At 31.4% G+C, this 24817-nt stretch overlaps 1 protein-coding gene across 6 annotated transcripts in view; it reads left to right on the top strand.

The window, feature by feature from the left end:
• The window catches only part of LOC119840645 (collagen alpha-1(XV) chain-like), a 116078-nt gene that overhangs the window by 63375 nt on the left and 27886 nt on the right, over positions 1-24817 (top strand). For all 6 annotated transcript variants that reach the window (XM_038367336.1, XM_038367335.1, XM_038367333.1 and 3 more), the window contains 2 exons: positions 11449-11528; positions 13119-13666. In XM_038367336.1, the coding sequence (XP_038223264.1) occupies positions 11449-11528; positions 13119-13666 (628 nt within the window). The remainder of the gene's footprint in view (positions 1-11448; positions 11529-13118; positions 13667-24817) is intronic.

Below are 24817 nucleotides of genomic sequence, written 5' to 3'. Positions count from 1 at the left end.
CATACATATTTTGAATTTCATATTATTATATTATTGATTTATATACAGACTTTTCATTCATATATCTTTTTCGACAAAGATAAAATAATAACAACATGATTTGTGCATCGTGTATGTAAACCCTCATAGGAGGCCTATGTCCCAACAGTAGGAGCATATATTATGGGCTGATGATGATGATGTTTGTGTATCGTAAAAATTGAAGAATTTCTTCAGATTCAGAGCAGATTACAGATCAGAGTAGATTCTTCCAATTAAATAAACAATTACTAAATATTAAAATAATATAACAAATAATACTAAAAATATAAAAACAATTTTCAATAAAGACTTTCTAGCTCAGTTACTACTAGGGTAGCAAAAAAGGGACAAAAAGGCACGTAGGCGGTGCCGTGGGCTACGGATAGCAAAATTATATTTTCCATCCAAGTTTAATAAGTTCAAACGCGTACTTCAGACTGCCAATTTTAGTACTTGCGCCTCAGGAAAATAAGAGCAAGTGAAACGTGAATTATAAAGAACTAGCTGCACCCCGCGGTTTCACCCGCGTAAGTCTGTATCCCGTTGGAATATCGGGATAAAAAGTTGCCTATATGTTATTCCAGTTGTCCAGCTTACGTACCAAATTTCATTGCAATCGGTTCTGTAGTTTTTGTGTAAAAGAGTAACAAACATATACACATCCTTATTTTCTCTCAAACTTTCGCATTTATAGTATTAGTAAGAAGTAAGATACGCTGTATTAAAAAAATCGACTCATTTTTATGCACACAGCCGTTGCATACAAATCGTTGAAACGAAAAAAATGTCTTTAGCCATTGTTCAACCTTATTGCCTTGTGTTGATTTCGAGTCGGCAGCACACAAATAAATACAAAGTGTTTCGACACCGTATTGAATATTAATTATTTACCGTGATAAGGTTTTCTTACTTTTAAGGACTATTGTGTACGCAGTGCCTTAAGGACTTTTATGTTTTATGTGATTCATATTATATGTTAATTGTATGTGCGGGTGTTCGTAGTGTGATGGAATCGGCAGGTCATAAAAATTATAAATTGATTCGCTTGTAAAGATGTTAATTTACATTTAAGTATTCTTGTTGTTGTTTTTTTTTTAATATCTATATGTTTAATTTATGCTTATGTTGCCTTTATTGATCAATTGATTATTTTGTTTGTTTTTTAATGAGGCTTGGGAAGTAAAAAGGTAACTACACTGATTAGAAACATTGATCAAGATTTTAGGTTTCAACATACCTTACAAAGTTGTTTCCTAATATCCTACGTGATTATGCTTTTTTAAAATCTCTTTTTTATTTTGTTTTTCTTTTTGTAACAAAGCAAGCAAAGGATCCGTAAGGTTGGCCACCTGATGTTAAGCGGTCACCAACACCCATCCATACTTGTAACATTAGTAGAATCTAGAAATACAGCTGCTTTGTCGACCTTTTAATCACAAATATGCTGTTCTCTTTTTAAATAAATACAGACAATCAACTTTAAAAGCTCACTCACTCAGTCGCACTCACTAAAACCCGTCAACACATATTTATTACCCCAAATAGCTCGGAAACGCGTGCAATTCTGGTATGTGCCAATAAGATTTGTATAGTTCGATAAATTGCATGTTGACACGTCGTAAGGCACGTTCGGGAAACGCTAATTGGCCTAGCTCCATAATCCATTCGAGATTTTGAATACGAATAATGTAAATGTGCGCGAGTTAATATTTTCATGAGTCATTACTTATTATACGAACGGAATGGCTGGACATAATTGCATATAGCTCGTGACGTGATCGCTAAAGTATATTGGTGATATCTTGCGAAATTTTGTTTGCAATTCAATAAATTGAACTAGGAAAGTCGTAGTAAAGTATTTTAATGCATCTGATAGGTAGCGGAAGGCAGCTAAGCAAATACGTAAGCACTTTAGAATGGCAAACTCCGTAACAGGATGCGCGCAAAATTCTTAGATAGGTATTTGTGAACCGACTTCAAAAAAGATGACGTTCTCTTTTTGACTATATTTTTTAGAACTTTGGACTGGGTGAAGCGATTTTCATAATTCTTTTTTTTATTTGGTAAGTGATCTCTTCCGTGCGGTCCTATTTGAAAGTGGTCTGATTCTGACAATTTGATACAAAGAAAGATCAAAAATATAACATTTATAAATTGAACGAATTTCACTGATTCCAAACGGATAATCCTTCTCAGTAACTAAAACAGGGTTCGGAAACCGCAAATTAAATTCCCTAAAATAGTTTTATAAATGAAAGTTAATTCGTTAAAGCGAGCGAAGTCAATCCAGCTAAATTATTAAGACTTAAGTAGGATCTAATCCTGTGAAGCGATAGAAGCTTGAATAAATCAACGCTGAATGAGCTTTAAAATCGCTCACGTGAAAATCTTTGGAAGACGCTATAAAACTTGATTTTACTTCGATGAACTTTATTTATGACTTGCTGATATCTGGCCTGGGTTTATTTGAATTTTTAATGGAGATTTAAATTTGATTTTTACTATTCTAATTTGAATATCTGATAACGTACAGCCCACGCAAAAATAATATCTTGCTTCATTCATTATAGCTCTTAACCACATACTTGAAGAGTAACTATAAAGGTAAATAAATGAAGCATTCAAAACCATTACTTTAAAAATGATTAACAGTACGATCACAGAAAAATAAGTACAAGGTACTACTAACAAAAATAGCTGACGTAATTACAACGATACAAATAAAGAAACCATCTATAGAAAACTCATTCTAGCGCACAGTCCATTGCGTACATTAGTTGAACGAGTAATAAAGAACAGTTTCCTTAATCACTAATTATCCCAGAGATAACAGGTCAAGCTATTAAATCACTGTTGATTAAGACTCGGCCCATCTGACGTAAAGCTGTAATAAAAACTAGATTGGAACATCGACACATTGTTGTACCCAGATTTAGCCTCGAGGGACCATTGTCTTGAATTACGTATTTTCAGAGATCCCTGATCGGTTTTTTAAACTTCCGATTTGTTGTAATACTAATCAATAATGAAATGTAGGTCCATGGTATTTGTTCTGAAGAATAGTTTAGGTTTGTGACAGTGAAAAGGTTTATATACTTCATTGTTTCAACGTGATAAGTAAAGTAAGTAAATTCTATAGATTTCAAAAAAAAAAATACTAAATATCCCTCTTGTTTAAAATATAAATATAAATAGTTGATAAAATAATATAAATTACATAAACTATTTTCGCTACATAAAAAATATAATACAAAGCTCATAGATTGAGCAAAGTGAATAATAATGATTATGATTAATTTATAATCAACTTACATGTTCTGTTCATGATATATTGATACCTATGTAATATCAAATAATAATGCATATAAATGGAAAATTAGTAAATTCAATTTTTATGCAATCACAAACGTATGATATTTCAAGATTTTATGGATTTTTAAGCTATAATATAATCGTTACGGTTAAAAAAAAGAGAAGCAATTATTTTTATCTTTCAACCGTTGTATCATTGTCTATTATATATCACTATAGTTTAGCACATAACACATAAAGTTTTACTCTCTGTTGCATTTAAGATGAATTATGGCACCTCGAATCCTTCATTTTATCAAGCTTTAAAGAATTATATACTGCGTCAAAAAATATTTACTTGCACGCTTAATAATGTGTTAAAACTAAATACCAGTATACTCTAAAATACTTTTTAAGAACCCATTTTATATACGGCGTCGGTGCAGACTTAGCCATTCCTTTATTTTGCGTGGCTGTCTTAAGGGGATCTGGTTGTCTGTAACACGACTCCCTCGAGCGAGATGTTATTTTTGCGGGTCTGCCGGGAAATTCATCGGTCTTCATAATTTATGGAAATGCCGACAGCCACTTCGAAAATATTATAGAAAGAGTTCATATGTTCCACGATTTGTTAATAGACATCTTTGTTTGATAAGTTTTATAGAACAAATATAAACGAACAAAAATTCTAATGTAAACAACGTATAGGATTAAATGTTGTTTTTGTTGTTTTTTTATACTGCACCTGATTACGATTTTCTTACATTTCTTTTTTTTTGTTAAATAGTGAACGCATATCAACAAATTCTAGTCCATATCTACTTCCTTAATCTTTCCAGTCCTATCCTTTCTTCCCCTAATCAATTCCTTGGCTATTTTCCTAATTTTAAAATCGTCAATTCATTTGCGGTGGAGTTAGGTTAACGACCAACCACCTCCTTAGTTGACTATGACATAAAGAAGAACTTATTAACTAAGAGATATCTCTTACAATCAACGTTATTATATCTAAAATCATTCGTGTTATCCAATCCCAAATGAGCAAACCCTGTTTCACTATCACACCGATTACTAAATTGTTACTACTATCAAGCACTTGACAATCGATAAATATACAAGCAAATATGCATTATCCTACTGATATTATTAACGCGGAAGTTTGTAACTGTGGATTAATGGATGAATATGTTTGTTACTCCGTCATCCGAAAACAGCTTGTCGTATGTTTATGAAATTTGGTAGAGACATAGATTATAGTCTTGATAAGTACATAGGCTACTTTATACCCGGGTACCAGCAAGTGACGCGATTTACTTTAATATGATAATAATAACGTACCATAAATACCTAAGAACTAAAAAAACACTTACACGTATGCTATTGAAACATTATTATAAAAGGAATATCGAACTAACTGCAAAATCAGTTACGTCCTACGAACTACCACGTTTCCAATTAATGTCTAATCATACGAAATTTTATACCTTATACAACTATCTCTCATCCTATAATATTCTATAACTCGTGAGGATAAGTAAACATCACAGGAATAATCGACAATTATCCAAAAATACATAATTCACACATAATTTAACGATATACCGATGAAATAAATGCTTATTTAAATGCAAATAGCAGCATTTATGTTGCGTAGGTGTGGGATAGTCAGTCAATTATTGTGTCAGCGATAGTTGGTATTTGAATCTAAACATTATCTGCTAAAGATAAATCCCTTTGAATAATGGTACCTATAATTTTAACTTTACTAATACTATAACTTTAATATATAAACTGCAAAATAATGAATTCTATGTTAGTAATAATAAGATGCTTTGCTGTGTCACTTGATGAAATATCAAAAGCGATAACTTATTATGTTTTCATTATGAAATTATTATTTTTCTTCTCATCGAAAACAAAATTTTGAGAGATTTTTTAGACATCTTATGATAGAATGTTTCTTTATATTAGCTTAATTAGTGTTAGATAAAGATATTTTGTAATACAAAGGCTTTTTAAGATCAAATTAACTTGAATTGATTTTAGTTATGAGAATCTAAAATTTTCTATGAATTTTAGTTATTCCTCTTACATTTTCTTTCAATAAACCTTTGAAATTATTTAACAGTAGTCAATTACAAATAAAATAATGATTTAATACAAAATTTCAAACCAATACATTTAATATGGAACGAGTATTCTTTCTTCATCTACTATTTTACTGATCAATTGATAACATTTTAAAACGACAACATAACAATCGTAAAGTTGTATGATAAATTAACAATTACACTTATGATAGTTTAAATTCAACTCTCATAATATACAAAGAACAATGACTGTCGTAGAAAACCCGTGTCAGACCGCACCGACCATCAGAGGTCAATAGAATTAAGCTTGACACACAACCGTTACAACGCTAATATCATAAATAATTTCATACAAAGGTATAGAAAAATTGAACTCTCACCTGACATTAATTTGTATTGAGTATGAAATATTGGGCGCATAAATTATGAGTTATGTAAGTAAGATGTACGGTTCAAATCTTTGTTTATATTTTGTGATGGTGCTTCGTATATTATTTATTGTTATAAATAAAGACAGCGTTGCTTACTTTACAAATTATCGTACATCTGTAAGCTTTTATAACGAGGGGTAATGAACGTAAACAAATAGTAATATAGAGTAGTGTGAGATTAACTAGAATACACTGCTCATAATACTTCATTATCAAAAGATAAAAATTTGGAATGAAATAAAATCTTTCGAATGAAATAAATCCTCTTCTCGTATATTTGAACATACACAATTTCAATGGAATTATTTAGCCATCAAGAAATTAGGTGCATATACAAATTAATAAACTGACTTCCTGTAATCTAATTCTTCAATATAATTTATGTAAATATTTGTATTAAAATTAGTCACAAACGTACGTATTTAATTAGGAATGTCTACCTATTTCTCTATCCCTTAAATCGTTGATGACCTAGGACCTAATACGCGATGCAAAGCTAACCTAACCTAATACGCGATGAAAAATAAGAAAATTACACAATATAACGAATACTGAAAATTATGCCAAACATTCTCTATGTGGCACCATGTAAAACAGAACCCAATTAATAAATACTAAACGCACCAACAAACATTAAAACTGGTGCGCCTATAAATTAATTATCACCGCAATAACTCTGCGTGTTGTTCATAGTCTTAACTCGTTAAATGATTACGAATCCGCAACACGATAGGTCAATAGCATTGGATCCTTGATGATTAGGCTAACTAGTGTTAAATACGAAGACGACCCATAAATCATAATTAATATTTAAGCCCTGTAACGTTTTTAAGCGTATGACTGACTGATACTGAAACCTCAATGATGTTTTGCTGTTGTTTGTTTCTGCAATGTAAATTGTTACATCGAGCATAATAAGATCAATGAGTCAGAATATTACTCAGCTTTTAAACTCAATTATATATCAATAGCATATAAAGAAACTATCCACATTTACTACGTAAAACCGCATATAGAAACAGTTAATTGACAATAATTCATCACTTTTATTAATTCATTACACTGTTATATTTATTAACTTCACTCACGAATATGCTTGATTTTGAATGAGCGGCAAATCCTGAAATTAATAATTTCCAACTTATATTGATATAAAAAGCAATGTCTCGAAAATATCACACTGAGGTAAAACAAATAAAATTGCTATATTTAACGCTAATTGAAAACTGCCAGTGCATTAATATTTTAAACAAACCTAAAACATCAAAGCTTTGTCTATACTGGATTCGTCATGTGCACGTGACAGGCTGAAATTTCAAATATTTGCTAGACCTACAAACGTTAACCAGATGACAGGTGCATTCCGTGAAAAATATGTTGGTTACGAAAAAGTTGCCAGATTACTGAATTTTCTGGATCTTCAAAAAAACAATGTCAATCTCTAACGAAGCTAATTTGGAAGCTATCTTGAATAACTTTTTTTGAAGTAATTTTGCAAGTTTTAGTGTTAAATGTTATTGTACATTACACATGGATCCTTTTTGCTAATTAACCTGGCAATATCCCAATATATATATAACGACGATCTACTTTAAAAAGGTTTAATTGAGGGTTCAGTTCTAATACGATTTACATATGACCACATCAGAAGACTCTTTGAAATATAAAGTAACTTTGAAAATCGGTGAGTTAGCGGATAAATCGAACATCATAAATATTTAAAAGATGTTACTGGTGCTTCGTAATTTACTTAATCACTTTGTGGGGTGTGAGGGCTATCCAACTATAACTAAATTTACTATATTCAACATATAATAATAATCAATAGGTGGATCTTATAAATATGTCGCCGAATCAAATCAACCAGATAATAAGTGAGTGTTTGTAATTTCAGTATTACAATAACAAATGAAAATATGTTTTTGCACACCTGATTTTAAATTATAAGACAATTTGATGAAAAGTAAATTTTCTAATAACACTAAACAACTAATTAAGGAAATGCATGAAGCTAAATGCTTGCTTAAACGCATATTATTGTATTAAATTGAACACAACGTGAATTTCCTATAGTATAATGAACATCGTTTATATCACGCTTCGACCTGTATTTGAACCCGACGTGACCCCACATTTGGTAACCCATCTACAAGTCAAACTGTGAAATTATAGCTCGTAGCTTAAGTTTGATTAATATTTGTGTAATAGTTACTTGATTTGAAACACTTATTGAACCATAAATTAGATGTACTTTCTTCGCTGTTATTATAGTATGCATGCTTTAATAAAAAATTTTTTAGCTTCTTTTTTATTTTAAGGCAATAATATACTAACATACAACGTATTTAACATATCTACTAACATTTGATTTATAGTGACGAAGTTTATTTTGTAATAGTATATATGTAGGTTAAGATTTAACTATTATTATTATTTACGTAAGAACCTAAGACGTATGAAGACACTTAGAAAAATATTTTGCAATAGAATTATAGACTACTAGACGCTCGTACCGGCTCCGCCTGGATATCAAGATTCCTGTTTTATCCCAAGGGAGCATTTAATCGGGATAAAAAGTATCCTATCACCCGCGTCACCCTGCACACCAAATTTCAAAATCCGTTCAGTGGTTTTAGCGTGATTGACGGACAAACATCCAAACAAAACTAACTTTCACATTTGTAATGTTAGTGTGAACATGCATTGAATATACTTAATACTTAATACTATTAACCTTTACTACACTTACAGCTGTCCCCGATCTTTGTCTTTTAAAGTCATAAGGCGGGATTGCTGAAGCACTGACATTATTATTGGAAAACCAGTATCACTTAACAACAACCCAATACTCATTATGCTCCCGTTGTGCGCGATAAGCCAATTAACATACGAAAATAGTCGCACATTATCACATGATCATAGTAATTTGGAAGGCAGCGTTTGTGAACTTCCCTTACATTGAAGCAATAATATTGTTATGAAATTTTATTTATCTAAAGTGGTACATTGTTTGGTCTAACTTGATTTTTTTCCATCTTTATAGCTAGAATCCTGCATATGTATAAACGACATTAAAAATATGTTAATAAGGTCATCAATGACTTTTAAAAAATCGTGAAACTAGTCCTTTGGCTATAATACATTCGGAATTCTGTCAAAGGAACTACATTTAAGCCTATAATCATCATTGAAAACCCTGCACACATACAATTCGATACGTTTTTAATAAACAAAGTTTCGAATCTAATACCGATATCTACAACTAACTCACCACAAAAGCGAGTAATGTAATCAATTACAAGTATATGAATGCGTCCAAAAAGCGACCGCTGTCGACCGCCCTCACCACTGGTTGATTGATTGGCACTCATGACTTCTGTTTCCTCAGGATAATTAATACGGAGTGTTGCAAAACCGAACGCTCAGTTTAATTAATTGCAAAAAACGGAATAAAACGATTGGTTTCGTTCAACTGTAATGCTTTGAAGTGTTGCTTGAGAAGGGTAGATTATTTAATAGATATTGTAAGTTGATTTTTATTTTATTTGTTGTATTACGTATTTATAACACTATTAAATTAAATAAGTGATTTGAGGTAAGTGATTGTTTATTGGATAGCCTTCTGTACCGCAGGTTCAATGTGTTCTATAAACTGATAGTACATTTCAATAAAGTGTTGAGTTTTTTTATTGTAATTGTATTCGAATGATATTAGAATTGTTTACGCTATTAAATTTAATTGCATTATTGTACGTAAATTCGTATTAAGGTACATATTGCGTCCGTGAGTTTCATTGACACATATTTGAGTAATATACAATCAGTAAAGGGATCAACATAAACTGGTCGATTAATCTGTCAAATATTAAGTGTGCTTATTACTCCAAACTCATTAACATGCACTTCATATAAATACAATACAGCTTGTCATTTCACAGCGTATTATTCTCAGTATAAATACAGCCTTGCAAATGCCTACCATTATAGTATTGCTTAATATTCTTACATAAAGCTAAGGTACAACCTTTGAGTAGGCTTCGGGTATAATTCAAATTAATAAACTTGTGAATTGACAATTCATTATGACAAACAAGTCTGTGTAATAGGAAAATGTCAGCACGAATAATATTAACACTAAGATATTTGAATATTTTATAGCAATCATTGATTAATAGTACGGACTCACCCAATATAATATAATTCTAATCTATTTGAAAAATTTGTGCGCTTTCCATGTCCATTACATAATATTCATCAATTTAAAATTATTTCACTTTCAATTGTACTTTTAATATATAATTAATTGAATAAACTTGTATTGCCATACTTAATTAATCAGGTTGCAGACCCTTCATACCAAATTATTACAAGTTTTATAACAAACACTAACTGAAATCTTACTAAAACAAAACCATTGAACAAAATCATTTATTCCTTATTCATGAAGGATTCAATTAAATAATTTGTATACAAAGTAAGCCAAAAATTTAAAGCGAAACGCAATAATATTATTTAGGGCTGTAGAGAATTGTGAATTCGTCAATTAAATTTTCGCTTCACCCAACCGCCATTGGACTTGCAAATAGTCAATTTTTCTCTTAACATCCCATAAATAAACTCGAATATTCGATTGTTTATTCTCGTTCACAATAATGTAATAATGTAAATAAATAAATATATAAGTGAAGTCCCGTGTCCCCTAGTGGGGTATGGGGCAGATGATGTACATCCGTTTCACTGATCGATTTTGTTTAGGGACAAGTAGGTGATCAGCCTTCTGTGTCCTGCCAGACCGAGACATTTTTTTTTGTGCGTCCCCACCGGGAATTGAACCCAGGACCCCTCGGTTCTACGCTCACGCGTTAACCACTGTACCAAGGAGGCGGTCAAAATAAATATATAGGTGTGTATTATTTTTAACGGACGTTCTTAAAAACAAGCAGATTCTCCGTTCAACGGTTTATTTTTTCGTTTTGTCCTCTATAACTCCGTGGTTTTTCAGCCGATTGACGTGATTAATCTTGTGTTAAGATTTTACAGATGGAAGAATAAAAATATGAACTAAATACCTATAAATAGGTATTTTGGTGTTAAGGAAAAACATTGATATCAATATTGTCATATGAAATGCTACCGATATGCATTCTAATTATATAAAAAAATTCATTAATAATACATTGATGTTTGAGCATTACAGGCTATATATGACATGTAACAAATAGATATATAATTATTACTAGCTGCGCCCCGCGGTTTCACCCGCGTAAGTCCGTATCCCATAGGAATATCGGATTAAAAAGTGGCATATATGTTATTCCAGTTATCCAGCTGTCTACGTACCAAATTTCATTGCAATCGGTTCAGTAGTTTTTGCGTGAAAGAGCCACAAACACACGCACATTCTTACAAGCTTTCGCATTTATAATATTAGTAGGAAGGATACTCCCTAGATATTCATTAAACCGTATTCAAATGTTTGGTATCTACTATGATAAAATTCATCATACTTACCATTAACTTCAGTAGTAGAATCAAAAATTTACTATACTATAAAAATAATATGGTCATTTTTATGACAGTCACTTTTATATACACATTATGATATTTCCTTTCAGGTGGTTGTGGCTGACTCTTCTCTTTCACGTGACGATTTGCTCAGCAAATGATGGCAGTTTTGGATCGAAATACCCGAACGGTAAGATATTTTATATACCTACTCATTACTCACGTGCTTTTCGCCTTATTAATAACCATCCTCGCTGTGAGTGTAAGCATTGTATATGTGTGTAAGTGTTTGAAACGAAAAGATATCATGTTTAACCGCGGTAACAAATGTCCTATAACATTCTGATGAACTGCCTTATACTAATAGTAATGCTTCAAAAATATGCTCAGTTGCAAAATGAAGGAAAGTTAAAAAATCTATCATACTTCGCATTTATACAATAAGTATAGATATGCCAGTGAAATAACTAAGACTACCTTAGACTTTTCGACTCTTTGTTAAATTTCAAAACATTATATAAAAATACACGATTACTTTATGTAATAGCTATTAATTTATTATAGCGTCATACAAAACACAGAAATGCTACGACTAAATTATTTAAAGATCATTTTATTTGATGCAGCTTCCGCAGGCAATAACTCTTAGTATACGAGCATTTTTATAGCCCATACGGCTTAAATCTTAACGTTGATTACTTTTTAAAACATTAAATACTAACGTATAAATCAATGGTTAGTTCGGTTGTGTTCAATTAAGCTTTTTCTATTATTTGATTCATAGAAAATGTCTTATAGATGCATTACTACTAACGCCATCTGTTAAACACGATTGACAATTACATTTACATATGAGTAACTTCCTACGTTTCATTGAACTCATGTTGTGATTGAATTATTTATTATCCATTTATATGGAAGCCTATTTCTTTGTTTTTTCATGTGTTTGATTTCGAGTAAACGTCGGTCTTTAATAATATTATAAATAAATCGCGTATTTCTTATCCTATCTTTAAGTTCTAAACCTATTTCTTTGTTAAAAATACATGGTCACTTTCACAAGATAATATTAGACTGACTTCATTACTACATCGATTATTACACTAAAAAAATAAATTGACATTACGCCCCATAGTCTAAAACGCTATATGAATATCATAAAGCGTAAGTATGTATGCTACATTTATGCCCGCATCTCGTTTGATATCAATCCTGCAATGTATACCATCACTACAATACACTGGGTATTTGACGTATACAAAGCACATGTTAATTGTCTCTACGATTTTACGAACAGCTTCTCGAAATTTCGATTTTGGGAGATAGAATTGAGGCGTAATAGTAATTACATTAATTCGGCTTTCCTATTCACTATTGTTTTACTATCTGTAAATAAACTGGAAGAAATAAGTACATGTTATTTCGCTCAAACGAAGTGAAAGATTATTCAGTTTTGTGAATTTATTTTAATGTGTTCATTATATTCGTCGAAGGTTTAGGAATACAAAATATAGAACTAAATATAATACAAATTCCGGATATTGTTGTATCTTAAATAATTATATAACTTTATTGCTAGCTAAAGTAATTATGAAAGAAAGGTATAGGATTTATTCATCACTTAATAAGAACAAAATATTTTTAAAAGTACTGATCAATATTCACAAACTTCCAAACTAATTTCATCAAATGGTGCCAAACGATTCCACCGAAAAAATAAACTAGACACGGGTTAGAACGCCAATAAAACAAACATAAATCTATCGCCTTCGTTTTTCAGATATCCCCGAATACGACTTGCTGCACGCTATCGGAGTTCCATTTAGCAATCCGAAGACCCAGTACTTCGATGAGGGCCTCGATGGTTTTCCGGCTTACGGGCTAAAGCCGGGATCTGATATTAAATCTCCGTATCGTCTCTTTATGCCGGAGAAACTTTACGCTGAATTCTCAATAACAGCGACAGTACGGCCGGCGAATAAAGATGGCGGGTTCCTCTTTTCAGTGGTCAACCCTTTGGAAACAGTGGTTCAATTAGGTGTCCAGCTAATCCCCAGCGGGCCTGGCTTGACCAATATCTCTCTGTTGTACACGGATGCGAATATTTACGCTCTGTCGCAGACCATTGCATCGTTCGTGGTGCCATCGTTTGCGAAGAAGTGGACGCGCTTCGCTATAAGAGTGACTAACGATAACATCACACTGTTTCTAAATTGCGTAGAATTTGATAGTATGTCAGTTAAAAGGAACCCGCCAGAACTGGTATTTGATTCTGCGTCGACGCTTTATGTTGGACAAGCTGGTCCGATCATACGAGGCGCATTTCATGTAAGTATTATGACGTAGAATACATTTGTATTTTTACAATGATGTAAACCTCTTGATGAAAACAATTAATAATTTATACTGAAATATATTTTTTTCTATAATTATTCTATATTGCCTTTACTAGATAACGTTTTTGTGTGTTACAATAAATAAGCATAAATTCGGCTGACAAGTTATCGACCCCTTATATAAGACCTCTTTTTGAAATCAATATAGAAAGTATATTTACCTTCTATATTCCGAAGGTCAGTTCAAAATCAATAAATATTTATACCTGTAATGATATATCGGATTTCCATCTACCTTTAATCTATGTAGTTAGCAACGTTAGTTAGGTAACAATCAGTATCGATCCCGTCGTCCATTACTTGTTGGGAACTTTTCTATTAAGTTGCGAGTTACACCGACTTAGACGGTATCGGTTCCGTCCAACTACTTTATGTAATTACGTGTTAACTAACTACGAGTGATTACAATTTCTTATTTGTATTTTTTCCTGTTGGGAGATCATTTGTATTAGTTTTCTTATATCTCGTATTTGCTTCATAAGCTTGATGTGTTGTAGATGAGTAAAAGTCTAATATATATGCCCGAAATATAACAGTATTTTGAAAGATAAAATATAGAATAGTTGCTTTTCGGTCGTGGCTTTTCCAAGTAGTCAAAAAAACACCTACTTTAAGTTCATAGGTCTCAAGCTATTTTGGTACCAAATATCATCTAAATTGGTTCAGTGGATTAGGCGTGAAAAGAGACAGACAGCGTTAATTTCGCATTCTATTATAGATCTTATCTAATTTATTCAAACATAAAATATTAATTTTAATAAATGCACATAATGTAAATGATGTGCGCATATGCAATATTTGGGCCTTCCTTACTTCATTAGTGCATTATATTAAAAGGACGATAAACAAAACTTGTATTGTTTAAATCCCATTCATAACTATAATTACAGTGATGTAGTAGTATGAAACAATTTGCTCCATTCCCCAATAAGAACACCATCAGTCATTACAACTTCAGGCCCGAATACCCCCTTATTTCGCGTAACGTCGCAAGATTGTAAGGGATGCCTTTATCACATGGTTTAGTAGACAGAGCCTTTCCGGATAGCAAGATAAACACAATTCTATTGAACCGTGGGGTGCGGCGTTATTGCGTTGACACCTACCCACATTGCCTCTATACTCTTATGTAGGAAGTTGGTACAAGTATTTGCACGTACTCCATTTATCTTGTTGAATCCGTAGGGTGTAGGACAATTTCATTTATTCTGTAGTTGTGAATCTTTGCTTGAAGACGAAAACACAATACGCTATATCAAAAGGTCGAGCTTCAGACGGGTGAATAGAGAAATATTTTGCTGAATAAGTGTTCAAGCATTTCAAAGAATATAATTTTATACGAAAATGTGATAAAGATAAAATGTGACTAAGGAAATTAGATAACTAACAAAATACATTAATTTTAACATAAAAATTCTGACGTAGTCCATAATAGGATTACTAATTAATAATTGTTTAATCATGCAATTCGAGTATTGCTTATTTCGAATGATTTTTTTTCTCTGATTATTACTCTATATACATATTTATAAAAAAACGAACCTCAGATATTACAACAGCGCTAGCTTAAAATTAAATTAAATTAAACTCTCAAACCCTACAACTGATTGATTGCTTAGATTCGTTTAGCACGTAACTGACTTTATCGCAAATTAATCGATTGCATTCACTATTTCTAAGACGCAGATAAATGTAAATAACTTACCAAATCGTAAGATTATTGTACAAACATTAAACTATTCAAATGTAGCCTTCAAAGCGTAGCTTTATTAAATTCTGTTTGAATACTCTGTTGTTCTATGATGTTATATCTGATTGAACGGCAAATGTATTTTGAATAAATACCAAACGGCTATACGGAATATTTGAAGTTTACTTAATGGAGGAAGTGCAACTGGGGTCTACATTTAGTACAAGTTCTTAGTTTGCGTATTTCTCAGTTGAACTCTCAAGTATACTGAATGTGTATAGTATTGATAGTGTTACTATTTAAACAGATCTTTAAATAGTCGATTTATTGATTTTCGTATCGTTATAGCCTTTTTGGATGGGCATTATTTCGGGCATTTCAAGAAGAAATAATTTAAAAGTTTACATCGTCTTCGTCATTCTTGTCGTCGAATTTTTGATACTAAGACCACCGTTTCGAGTGCAAATTTGACTAATGTGCAGATAAATAAAAAAATATGTATATTTATTGTGTTGCTCACTTATTTTCGAACTTTTTCGACTTTTCTATTGATGTCCAAGGTCCCAGCCACTGAGACACAACTGCTCGTAGGTTAAAAAAAAATTGGCTGTCTAATATTAAAAATACGAAAAGTTGTTACTTTATTTGTCTTTCTGACGTTTACATCGTTCGTTTGTCTTTCACGTCGCAACGGAACGTTTTGAGGTAAAATTTTTGGGCAAAACCGGGCGAAAGGCTAGTAAGATAAAAGGAATGCATAACTTTATTCGTACGAAACGACAGCCTAGCGACATAAATATACTTTTTTAATAAAGATCCATTTTTATAACATTAATGAAAATAGTTAAAATCAGTCAAGGCATTTCGGAAGAATATGACCACCCACGACGAACACTAGATTATTTGTATTCCAATACTCCGTGTATGACAATGACATTTTTTTTTCAATATGAGAAAATGTAATAATAAAAATCTACGATTAAAATATACGTAACATATTGTTTCCCACGCTAACATAAATTTTATCATTCTGTTATTAAATTCTATGACCTAGATACTCCTTACGTATTTAGAATCTTCACTTACATTTGAGCTGAGAGATATTTCATCACTTCAGGGGATTACATTTCAGTTACAGAGTAGGTAAAAAAAATTATTATACGAAGTAAAATTCACTTCATAATTTTATGTCAAAATAATAAAATACATAATAGATAATGTTAGTGATAGTCGCAGCGACTTCGCTTGATCTAAAGAGATGATGCAACACCTACCAGTAAAGTTTAATAAATAAAGAATGCGGAACCTCAGCGATTTGATTCGAATGAAAAAAAAATACAAAATAACAAGCATAATTTATTAACAATTCGTCAAACATATACAATCTTAAAAAAAGTACTACGTAAATTAAAAAAATAGCAACAATCGTAGATATAAACCGCTAAACAAGATATGCAAATAGAATCTCGCAGAAACACTCGAGGAACTTTACCTGGAAACGAGAGTTTCCGTGCAGTGCCAAGAAAAACAACCGACTTCGCAACACTTCCGAAACTTCTACCTCGTTAGCATTTTGGCTTAGATGCACGAATTATTACTTGCCGAAATTTAATTTGTTACTTCTAGAGTATCGTGTTTTGGACGTATATTTTTATGTAAGAAGCGAATACTATAATTGGTACACACATTTTTGAGGTTAAGTACTCATTTTTTGTGTGAAAGCGTGGAGTTGTTATAAGTTCCATATTAACGCACTAAAATTAGCTAACTACCCACTATTTCTTAGTGCATAATCGAAGCTTCTAACATAGTGATATACTTTCTGTCGCCAATTGTGGTTAATATACAAAATCACGCTTGAAATCAGCGTCAATTATTCTTCTATAATTAACCAGTAGCACATTATATCGCAGGATTTTCTCTGGAATGTGTTGCCAAAATGCAGTGTAATCTTGCAATCTGAAGTTATTACGAAATATCATACGGTACGAACAATGTTTGCGTCCTCAAATATGCATGCGCTAGGAATTGAACGAGGGTCGATGGCGCTCGAGGCAAGCCTCTCAGACACATAGGTGTTTCGAAAATGTTTATTGCAAACGCGAATGATTGCGTTCACTTGAAAATTCGGCTTCCTTATTATTTCATCGATAATTGTGTCGTTCAAAATTTAAATTTCATTTTTAGAATAGAAAAGGAGCGAACGACAATCAAAGCTTTCAAGCAATTTGCTATAATTTTTTACAATACTCTAAGGCAGCAACTACGCATTAAAAAAAGAACTTAACTCAATATAATTTCTTAATAAACAAATTATGAGCATCTATATAGTTATCAGTATAAACATATGAAACTTTCATGAAAAGTATGACGCAATTATAATCAAAGTTATGTATGTCTGTTAATGTCTTTGCAGTGAAATATTATGTAGTCGAATAAAATATTTTAAGTATTTTTATTACTTTGCATACATAAAACTACATTATAACATTAGAAGTATGACTACTACTAGTTAATTCTTTCTAATTTTCTCCATTAGCTTCCGAGTTAAAAATATTTACTACTCGTTATTTGTTCAAATCTTATTTTAATTATTGGAATTTATTACTCGTAATAATACTCATTTTATTTATACTGTAAATCAATTAATTACATATACTTTTATCCACTTTTAAATTTTATTTTTAAAGCACTCGGGGATCACACACTATGAATTATGATATATTATGCAATACTAGTAGTTCCTAAGTTAAGCGAGTTCAAACAAACAAACACTTCAGCTTCGTAGTATTCTTAATGATTAGAAAAGCTGAACGAAAGAGTTATATCGAGCCTAACCGATTTTATTATCATTATGTTTATTCATATACAATAATTGGGTTTACAATACTGACTCATAAAAATTTAATCATCCGAGAAAATCACATGGATTCTTGGTATCATATAATTATATTTGTATTATTTAAGTTATACTTGCTTTGTTTACACCTCCAAAATTACACTCTCTCAGCATTTTCCTACATCACAGGTTGTCTGGTAGAGATCACTTGTTAGTGATAAGACCGCCTTTTGTACAATAATCCTATTGTTGCTGTGTTTCTTTTGTATTATTTTTCTTGGTGTACAATAAAGAGTTTATTATTATTATTATTATAATAAAATTTCTTATAAATCAACATTATTCGTAAGTCTATTCTGTCAGATATGTAATGATGGAGCAAATCCTAGTTATCGAGCTGTGCACGTCTAATGACCGTGATGTTTATTTTCTTTGCGTGGGGCATGTTATTTGAAGTGCGGGGGTTGAGTGAAGTGTCGAAAACTCTGCGTTTGAACTCATTTGAAGATTTACCAGACGTCTCTGGGTATGTTTTGTTTACCTGCACGTCTGCGCGATACGACATACGAGAGACACAATGTTGCTGACATCGATTTAAGTCCAGATTTTTTAACACGCGTCATGATCGACGTAATTCTAGCTATATACGTTCTCGTCTACGAGATATAATGACGTGGCGCTGCAAAGCCGATTAATTTTTTTCAATAGTTCACATTTTACGAAGTTGAATAGTAACTGAACAAATTAAAGCCTAAATTTAAAAACTTGTTAGTTAACTGATTTTAATTTTCTTAAACATCATTGAAAAATAATTAAATCAATGTGTTCTTTTGATTAGATTCTGAAAAAAAATCATTGCTGTTATTCAACATAAGTTTAAAGTATTCTTGTGTATAAAATATTAGAAAGTGGTTTATTGCCATTTTGTTTTGTTATGGAAGCTTAACAAACACTATGTTGTTATGGTACAGTGTTTGTTGGGAAATATTTCACATAAATTCGGTAAAACCCATAAATTTGTTAGGTTTTGTAGACAACATTTTGCCGATTCTTAGGCAACTTCATTCATCTATTCTTTTGATTGGAGGTGTAGCGCAGTAATTGCCGACTAGGTATTATATAGGTAGATAAATATGTATATATAAAAATGATCATATATATCATACCCATATTTAAAATGCATCTTATTATTCATTCTTGAAATAAAATGAAATATTCTTTATTGCACACATTAAACATTAAAATTATGACAAAGCAGAATGGAAATGGGGGCTTTATTTAATTTCTTCCAATCTAACCCATAATTTTTACTTGTAATTATTGTACAAAACTTAATCAACGTTAAGGTTTCATTTCTATTATCCTATTTTAGACTGATAAAAAATAGAAGCACTCAACAGGCTTCTATTTTAGTTTGTACTTTATCGATGTCCTATATTTATTATAACATTTAACTATAAATTGGAAGCTCATATTCTGTAGGATGGAATTATTGAAATCGGTTTATAATTTAGGCGTATAAATAATTCGAAAGGATTTGATTATTATTATTTCATTATATATAGACATTTTATTTTAATAAAATAAATAATAAATAACAAAATAAGGATGTGTTTAAGATAAATTATAAATTATTTTCTTTAGCCGCTCAATCAAATTACTTAATGCTTCTGCTTTGTTAAAATTAACTTGAATATTTGGTTAAATGTTTAGCGTGGGAAGTGGACTACATCTTCATTTCAGTCTAGATCCGTCGCTTGCTCCGCGCGCACGTTAGATTAAATTTCTAACTGGCAACATTAATGACAGCTGTCACCATGACATTGACTTAGATTTAGGCGCGAATCGCACGCGCCTTGTAGATGTGTGACGCGAGAGATCAAGTGTTAAATTTTCACCTATCCTACCCATTGAAAAAATTTCTTATAATAGATGTATATTGTATAATCCAAAATTAACTCAGAAACTTTAAAAATTGTTTTCCACACACATGATGCAAATATGTTTAAGTGTAAGTTATTTTTTAACTCTAAACATAATCTGCCACACAATTAATAAGGATAATTATAATGCGAATTACTTAATGAAATAAATACAGAGCCATATCTACTACATAACATTTTAATTATAAAATATTATATTATTGGTATTTAAATGGAAAAAAACATACATTCATATAGCTTAACATCGTTAATATATTAAAAAGAAAAAATCTATTTTCTCCGTTATTTTTCAACTAAATCGCTTGATGTCTCTGATGTGAGTGACACAGGCAGCAGGAATAAATACCAAAATATATGATGTAATGTTTATAACCTTCCCAGTAATCTCTTTGAAGACCCTCGTCCGAAATATACGCATAGTTTTGTAGGAATGTTAGCCCAGGTAAGGCACGTGTGCTTATGGACTTAAATGTTTTCCTCCAAAGATTAAATAGTTATCTAACCAAATATTTTATACAATATAATTATTACGACTTGAGTTATTTTTAATATTGTATAACAAAAAACAAGCCTAGCCTTTGGACTACAGTCTATATCTATGCTACACAGCTTTTTTGTATAATTTAGTAACAGACACGCATTAATTGATAAAACTATAATACTATTTGTGAAATAGTAAGTAGACCGCCTCCTTGGTACAGTGGTTAACGCGTGAGCGTAGAACCGAGGGGACCTGGGTTCAATTCCCGGTGGGGATGCACAAAAAAAAATGTCTCGGTCTGGCAGGACACAGAAGGCTGATCACCTACTTGTCCGTAAAGAAAATCGATCAGTGAAACAGATGTACATCTTCTGCCCCATACCCCACTAGGGGACACGGGACTTCACTTAAATAGAGTTAATGTTATAGGTAGCTTTCCGCCCGCGGCTATATGTATATTTCGTCAACTATTTATTTCCAGAAAAATCCTATATCGACGTTAATTTATATATTCACGAATTTATTTCTCCTGGTACAATGTATATATATTCCAATAAAACGCTACAGAAATGTTCTGGTTACTGATTTGTTTCATTATAAATGCATTGTCTTATTTTTTTGTATTATTCAGTTAATAGTATCCCTTACCATAAATTATATAACATTTAATTTCAATAAGTTTTATCTAAATTACGTAACTTACGAAAACATTTATTCGTAGCGTACTTCTATGCTTCAGATAACGAGGTCGGTTTCCAGTCTAGGTGACGCCATTAAATCGACTTTAGCAGCATTTGTGAACCTTTCTTGTGCGCGTGCCAAACATTTGAATTTCACTTACGCATTGGCTTAACGATATGTAAGACATGGTTGACATACAAATTGTAGAATGCAATAAAGGGTAGTTTTTGAATATAGGAAATTCCTCTTGATGGCAATAACATAATGAATTTTTTATACTCTTAGTAATCTACAATAAATCGGTTAAGTGTGTGGAGCTCACAACACTAAAGGCCCTACCCATCCGCACAAATAGGTTAAAGAGCAACTGATAAAATGTAATTTAGTAAATTGTGACCCATCCAATTAATGACCGTGCCAATCGTTGTTTAACTAATATTTTTTATTGTTTGCTGTTATAGCTGCAACAGAAATAGGTAGTCTCTTAAAATTCCAACATTATATATATATATATATATATATATATATAGTAATCTATAAATACGTATATAAAAGATAGGGCGCTGCTTACCGACAAGCTTTGCTTTAGTTTTTCCTTAGAATTGACACGTGTGTGTTTTTAACATGTCAAGATGCAAATAAACATGTTAAGCACTAAAGTTAACAAAATCACGAGCGTTATTCGCCGTCGCTCCGATATAGTTATATTTTAAACAACTATATAACGTTATCCCGTTCCTTTAATAAGTAAACTCCGTTCCTTGGAGTTATATGGGCTTCTAGATCGGGGTCAGCATCACAGACAAGTCGTCGCCAAGATATCGACTTCGTAACAGCTGATGTTGCCAGATTTTAGTTCTGACTTAGCAAGCGTAGCGTTGTGCCGAAACGCGCGTATTTTTAATATGCGTACGCATCGCGGATTAAACTATTAGTTTATTTCAGTTATGTTACAAAATAGAATTTAGTTCTCATATCAGTGGCAAACGTGAAGCATGTTTTATTGTCCATGGAAATAATAATGGATTTAGTTTTGTTCCATACAGTGTGTCATTATGAATTGCGTTAGTTATCGTAAGATTGTAAACTATAGATCAACTGTAAACTTCAACGAAACATTGACAATTTAATCTTAAATTTCCCGTTGTTCATAATTTTCTTTATAAACAAAAGGATAAATAAAATAATATCACATATTTAACATGTTAAATAGTTTAATTTGTATTTGTTGCTTTTAACAAATAATATCAAAGAGATAATAAATTCTATGCATGTAGATAACATAACATCGCGTAAAATTTTCACATACAATTACTACCCTCACACGCGTGGGCACTAATATTTTATACGTACCTACCTATAAATTTCTACTACGAAACGACATACTTAATTTTCTTTAACATGCAAAATGGCTTCTAAAGTCGATTCAAAACAACCAATTACTGTATAGCAAGTTTCTCAAAATATCCGTTGTTTAAAATATAGTCGGTATCGTTCATTATATATTGCTAAAATAAAATCACAAATGGCTTTCAATAAAGCGTCGACAAATAATAAGAGCCAATAATAGCCTTGAACTGACTGGCTGAGTACATAATGAAATTTAAAATGTTTGCAAAGAGGGTTGGAATATTATACCTATAAACATTAAATACCACCCAAATTATTGGATGTATATCGTTTTATTGAAATAATTACGGGTGTACTGTTAAAAATCCTATAATCGAAATAAAGATTGCAAATATGAAAAAATACATTCTCTCAATCATTTTATTCAATACTTTTTTATGTTTACATTCAATATCTATTTGCTGCTTTAGATCTACTACTGTTCTGCCACTCTTTAATCATTCAATTGCATCTATAGACAATATACAAAGGCCAAAGAAATTGTAAAATATCTTTATAAAATAATCTCCATTATCTGTATAGATGATATTTAAAAAAGAAAAATTAAATTAATCAATGTGTTCGCCATTGAAAAATTGGGAAAAAACGTTTGTACCTATCGTAATTTTCAGGATTTAACATCCTTTTTATTGGGTGTATTATAATATCGCCTCATATAGTGCAGTGCGTGTAGTGTATGGAAAATGTTATAAATGTTCAGATGCACTACGTCTAACTCTCAAGTATTGCCAAGATACTTATTGTCTGTTCAGTTGTCTGGTACAAAGCACTCAAAGCAATTCTATTCAACGAGATATGTATTAAAAGCTTCGTAGATCATTTTCAACAAATAGATTTATGATATAAGTCAAACTCGTTTATTTCACTACAGTAAGCAAATGAACAGGTACACTTGATGTTAGGTGATCACCACTAGACACCACCACAGCCCGTAAGCAAGTGCAACGGTAGGGACATTGCGATTGGTATGAGAAATGTGTAGGCTCTTATTGAATGCGTAGAATTACTTGAGGGACGTCTTTTTATTGTAATAACGGTATTAAAGAAGAAGTTACAAATTAATTATTATGGTTGAGGGTAAATCAGTTTCTGTTCAATAAATTTTACGTACTGTTGGCGACGAGGCAGATTTTAATGGGATTATATTGTGGCAAGCACCAGCTTTAACACAGAAAACGAATCATAAAAATCGATTCACCTAGTATAAAGCTATGAGATAACAAACACAAATAAGACATTCGAATTGATAAACTCCTCCTTTTATGAAGTTGGTTGAAAATGAAAGATAAAATCTTCGTATGTAGATCATTCATCGTCATACATTCTACATTACTCCCAAAAGTTATACAAGCATCTGATAAAAGTAAAAAAATCGCAAAATTAATAATTAGCATTCACAGATAAGCTTTAAAAAGTTTCAACTCATGTTCAATTAAATTGAATAATCTCGACAGAACTTGCAAGCTAACGACTTAGAACAACTTTAAGTTTTAAAGTACGCTTGGCAATAGGTGCGCAACCTGTCTAGACTTCATAACTTTAAAATTTCAGTTAAGTACCATTATATTTGTTCAATAGAACTTGTATTATTGTTGTGGGCCAGTTGAAAAGTTAATTTTGTTTAATTATCGATATTCTTTTGTTTCTCTCTTCTCTCGTCGTTTTTCGTAAAAAATTAACAGATTTTTCATTAAGGCATAAAGTACGAAACGTCATACATTTGTAGTAAATATTAGTTTTGAATTAAATACGCCATAAACATGTGAATATTATAATTGGATTCTAATGCTTAAAATTACCTAAACAGTTAACTAACTTTAACCACTTATAACAGAATTGAATATTCATCTTATTATTTTTAACAAAATATGCATATATTATATGAAATCAGTCTAAATTAATATTGTTTTCCGGAGCGCTTATAAAACTTACGTAGGTTCGTAGAATAGCTCTAATGATTATTAACATCGCATTACTTCCAAACCTTTATAAAATAATACAATACACGTGTATGTACTTTACGTGAGTAATAAATATTT

This window comes from Zerene cesonia, chromosome 7 (assembly GCF_012273895.1).
Source record: "Zerene cesonia ecotype Mississippi chromosome 7, Zerene_cesonia_1.1, whole genome shotgun sequence".
Taxonomy (NCBI): Eukaryota; Metazoa; Arthropoda; class Insecta; order Lepidoptera; family Pieridae; genus Zerene; species Zerene cesonia.
Note: the sequence above shows the minus strand (reverse complement) of the source record. Positions and strands in the feature narration are given on the sequence as shown.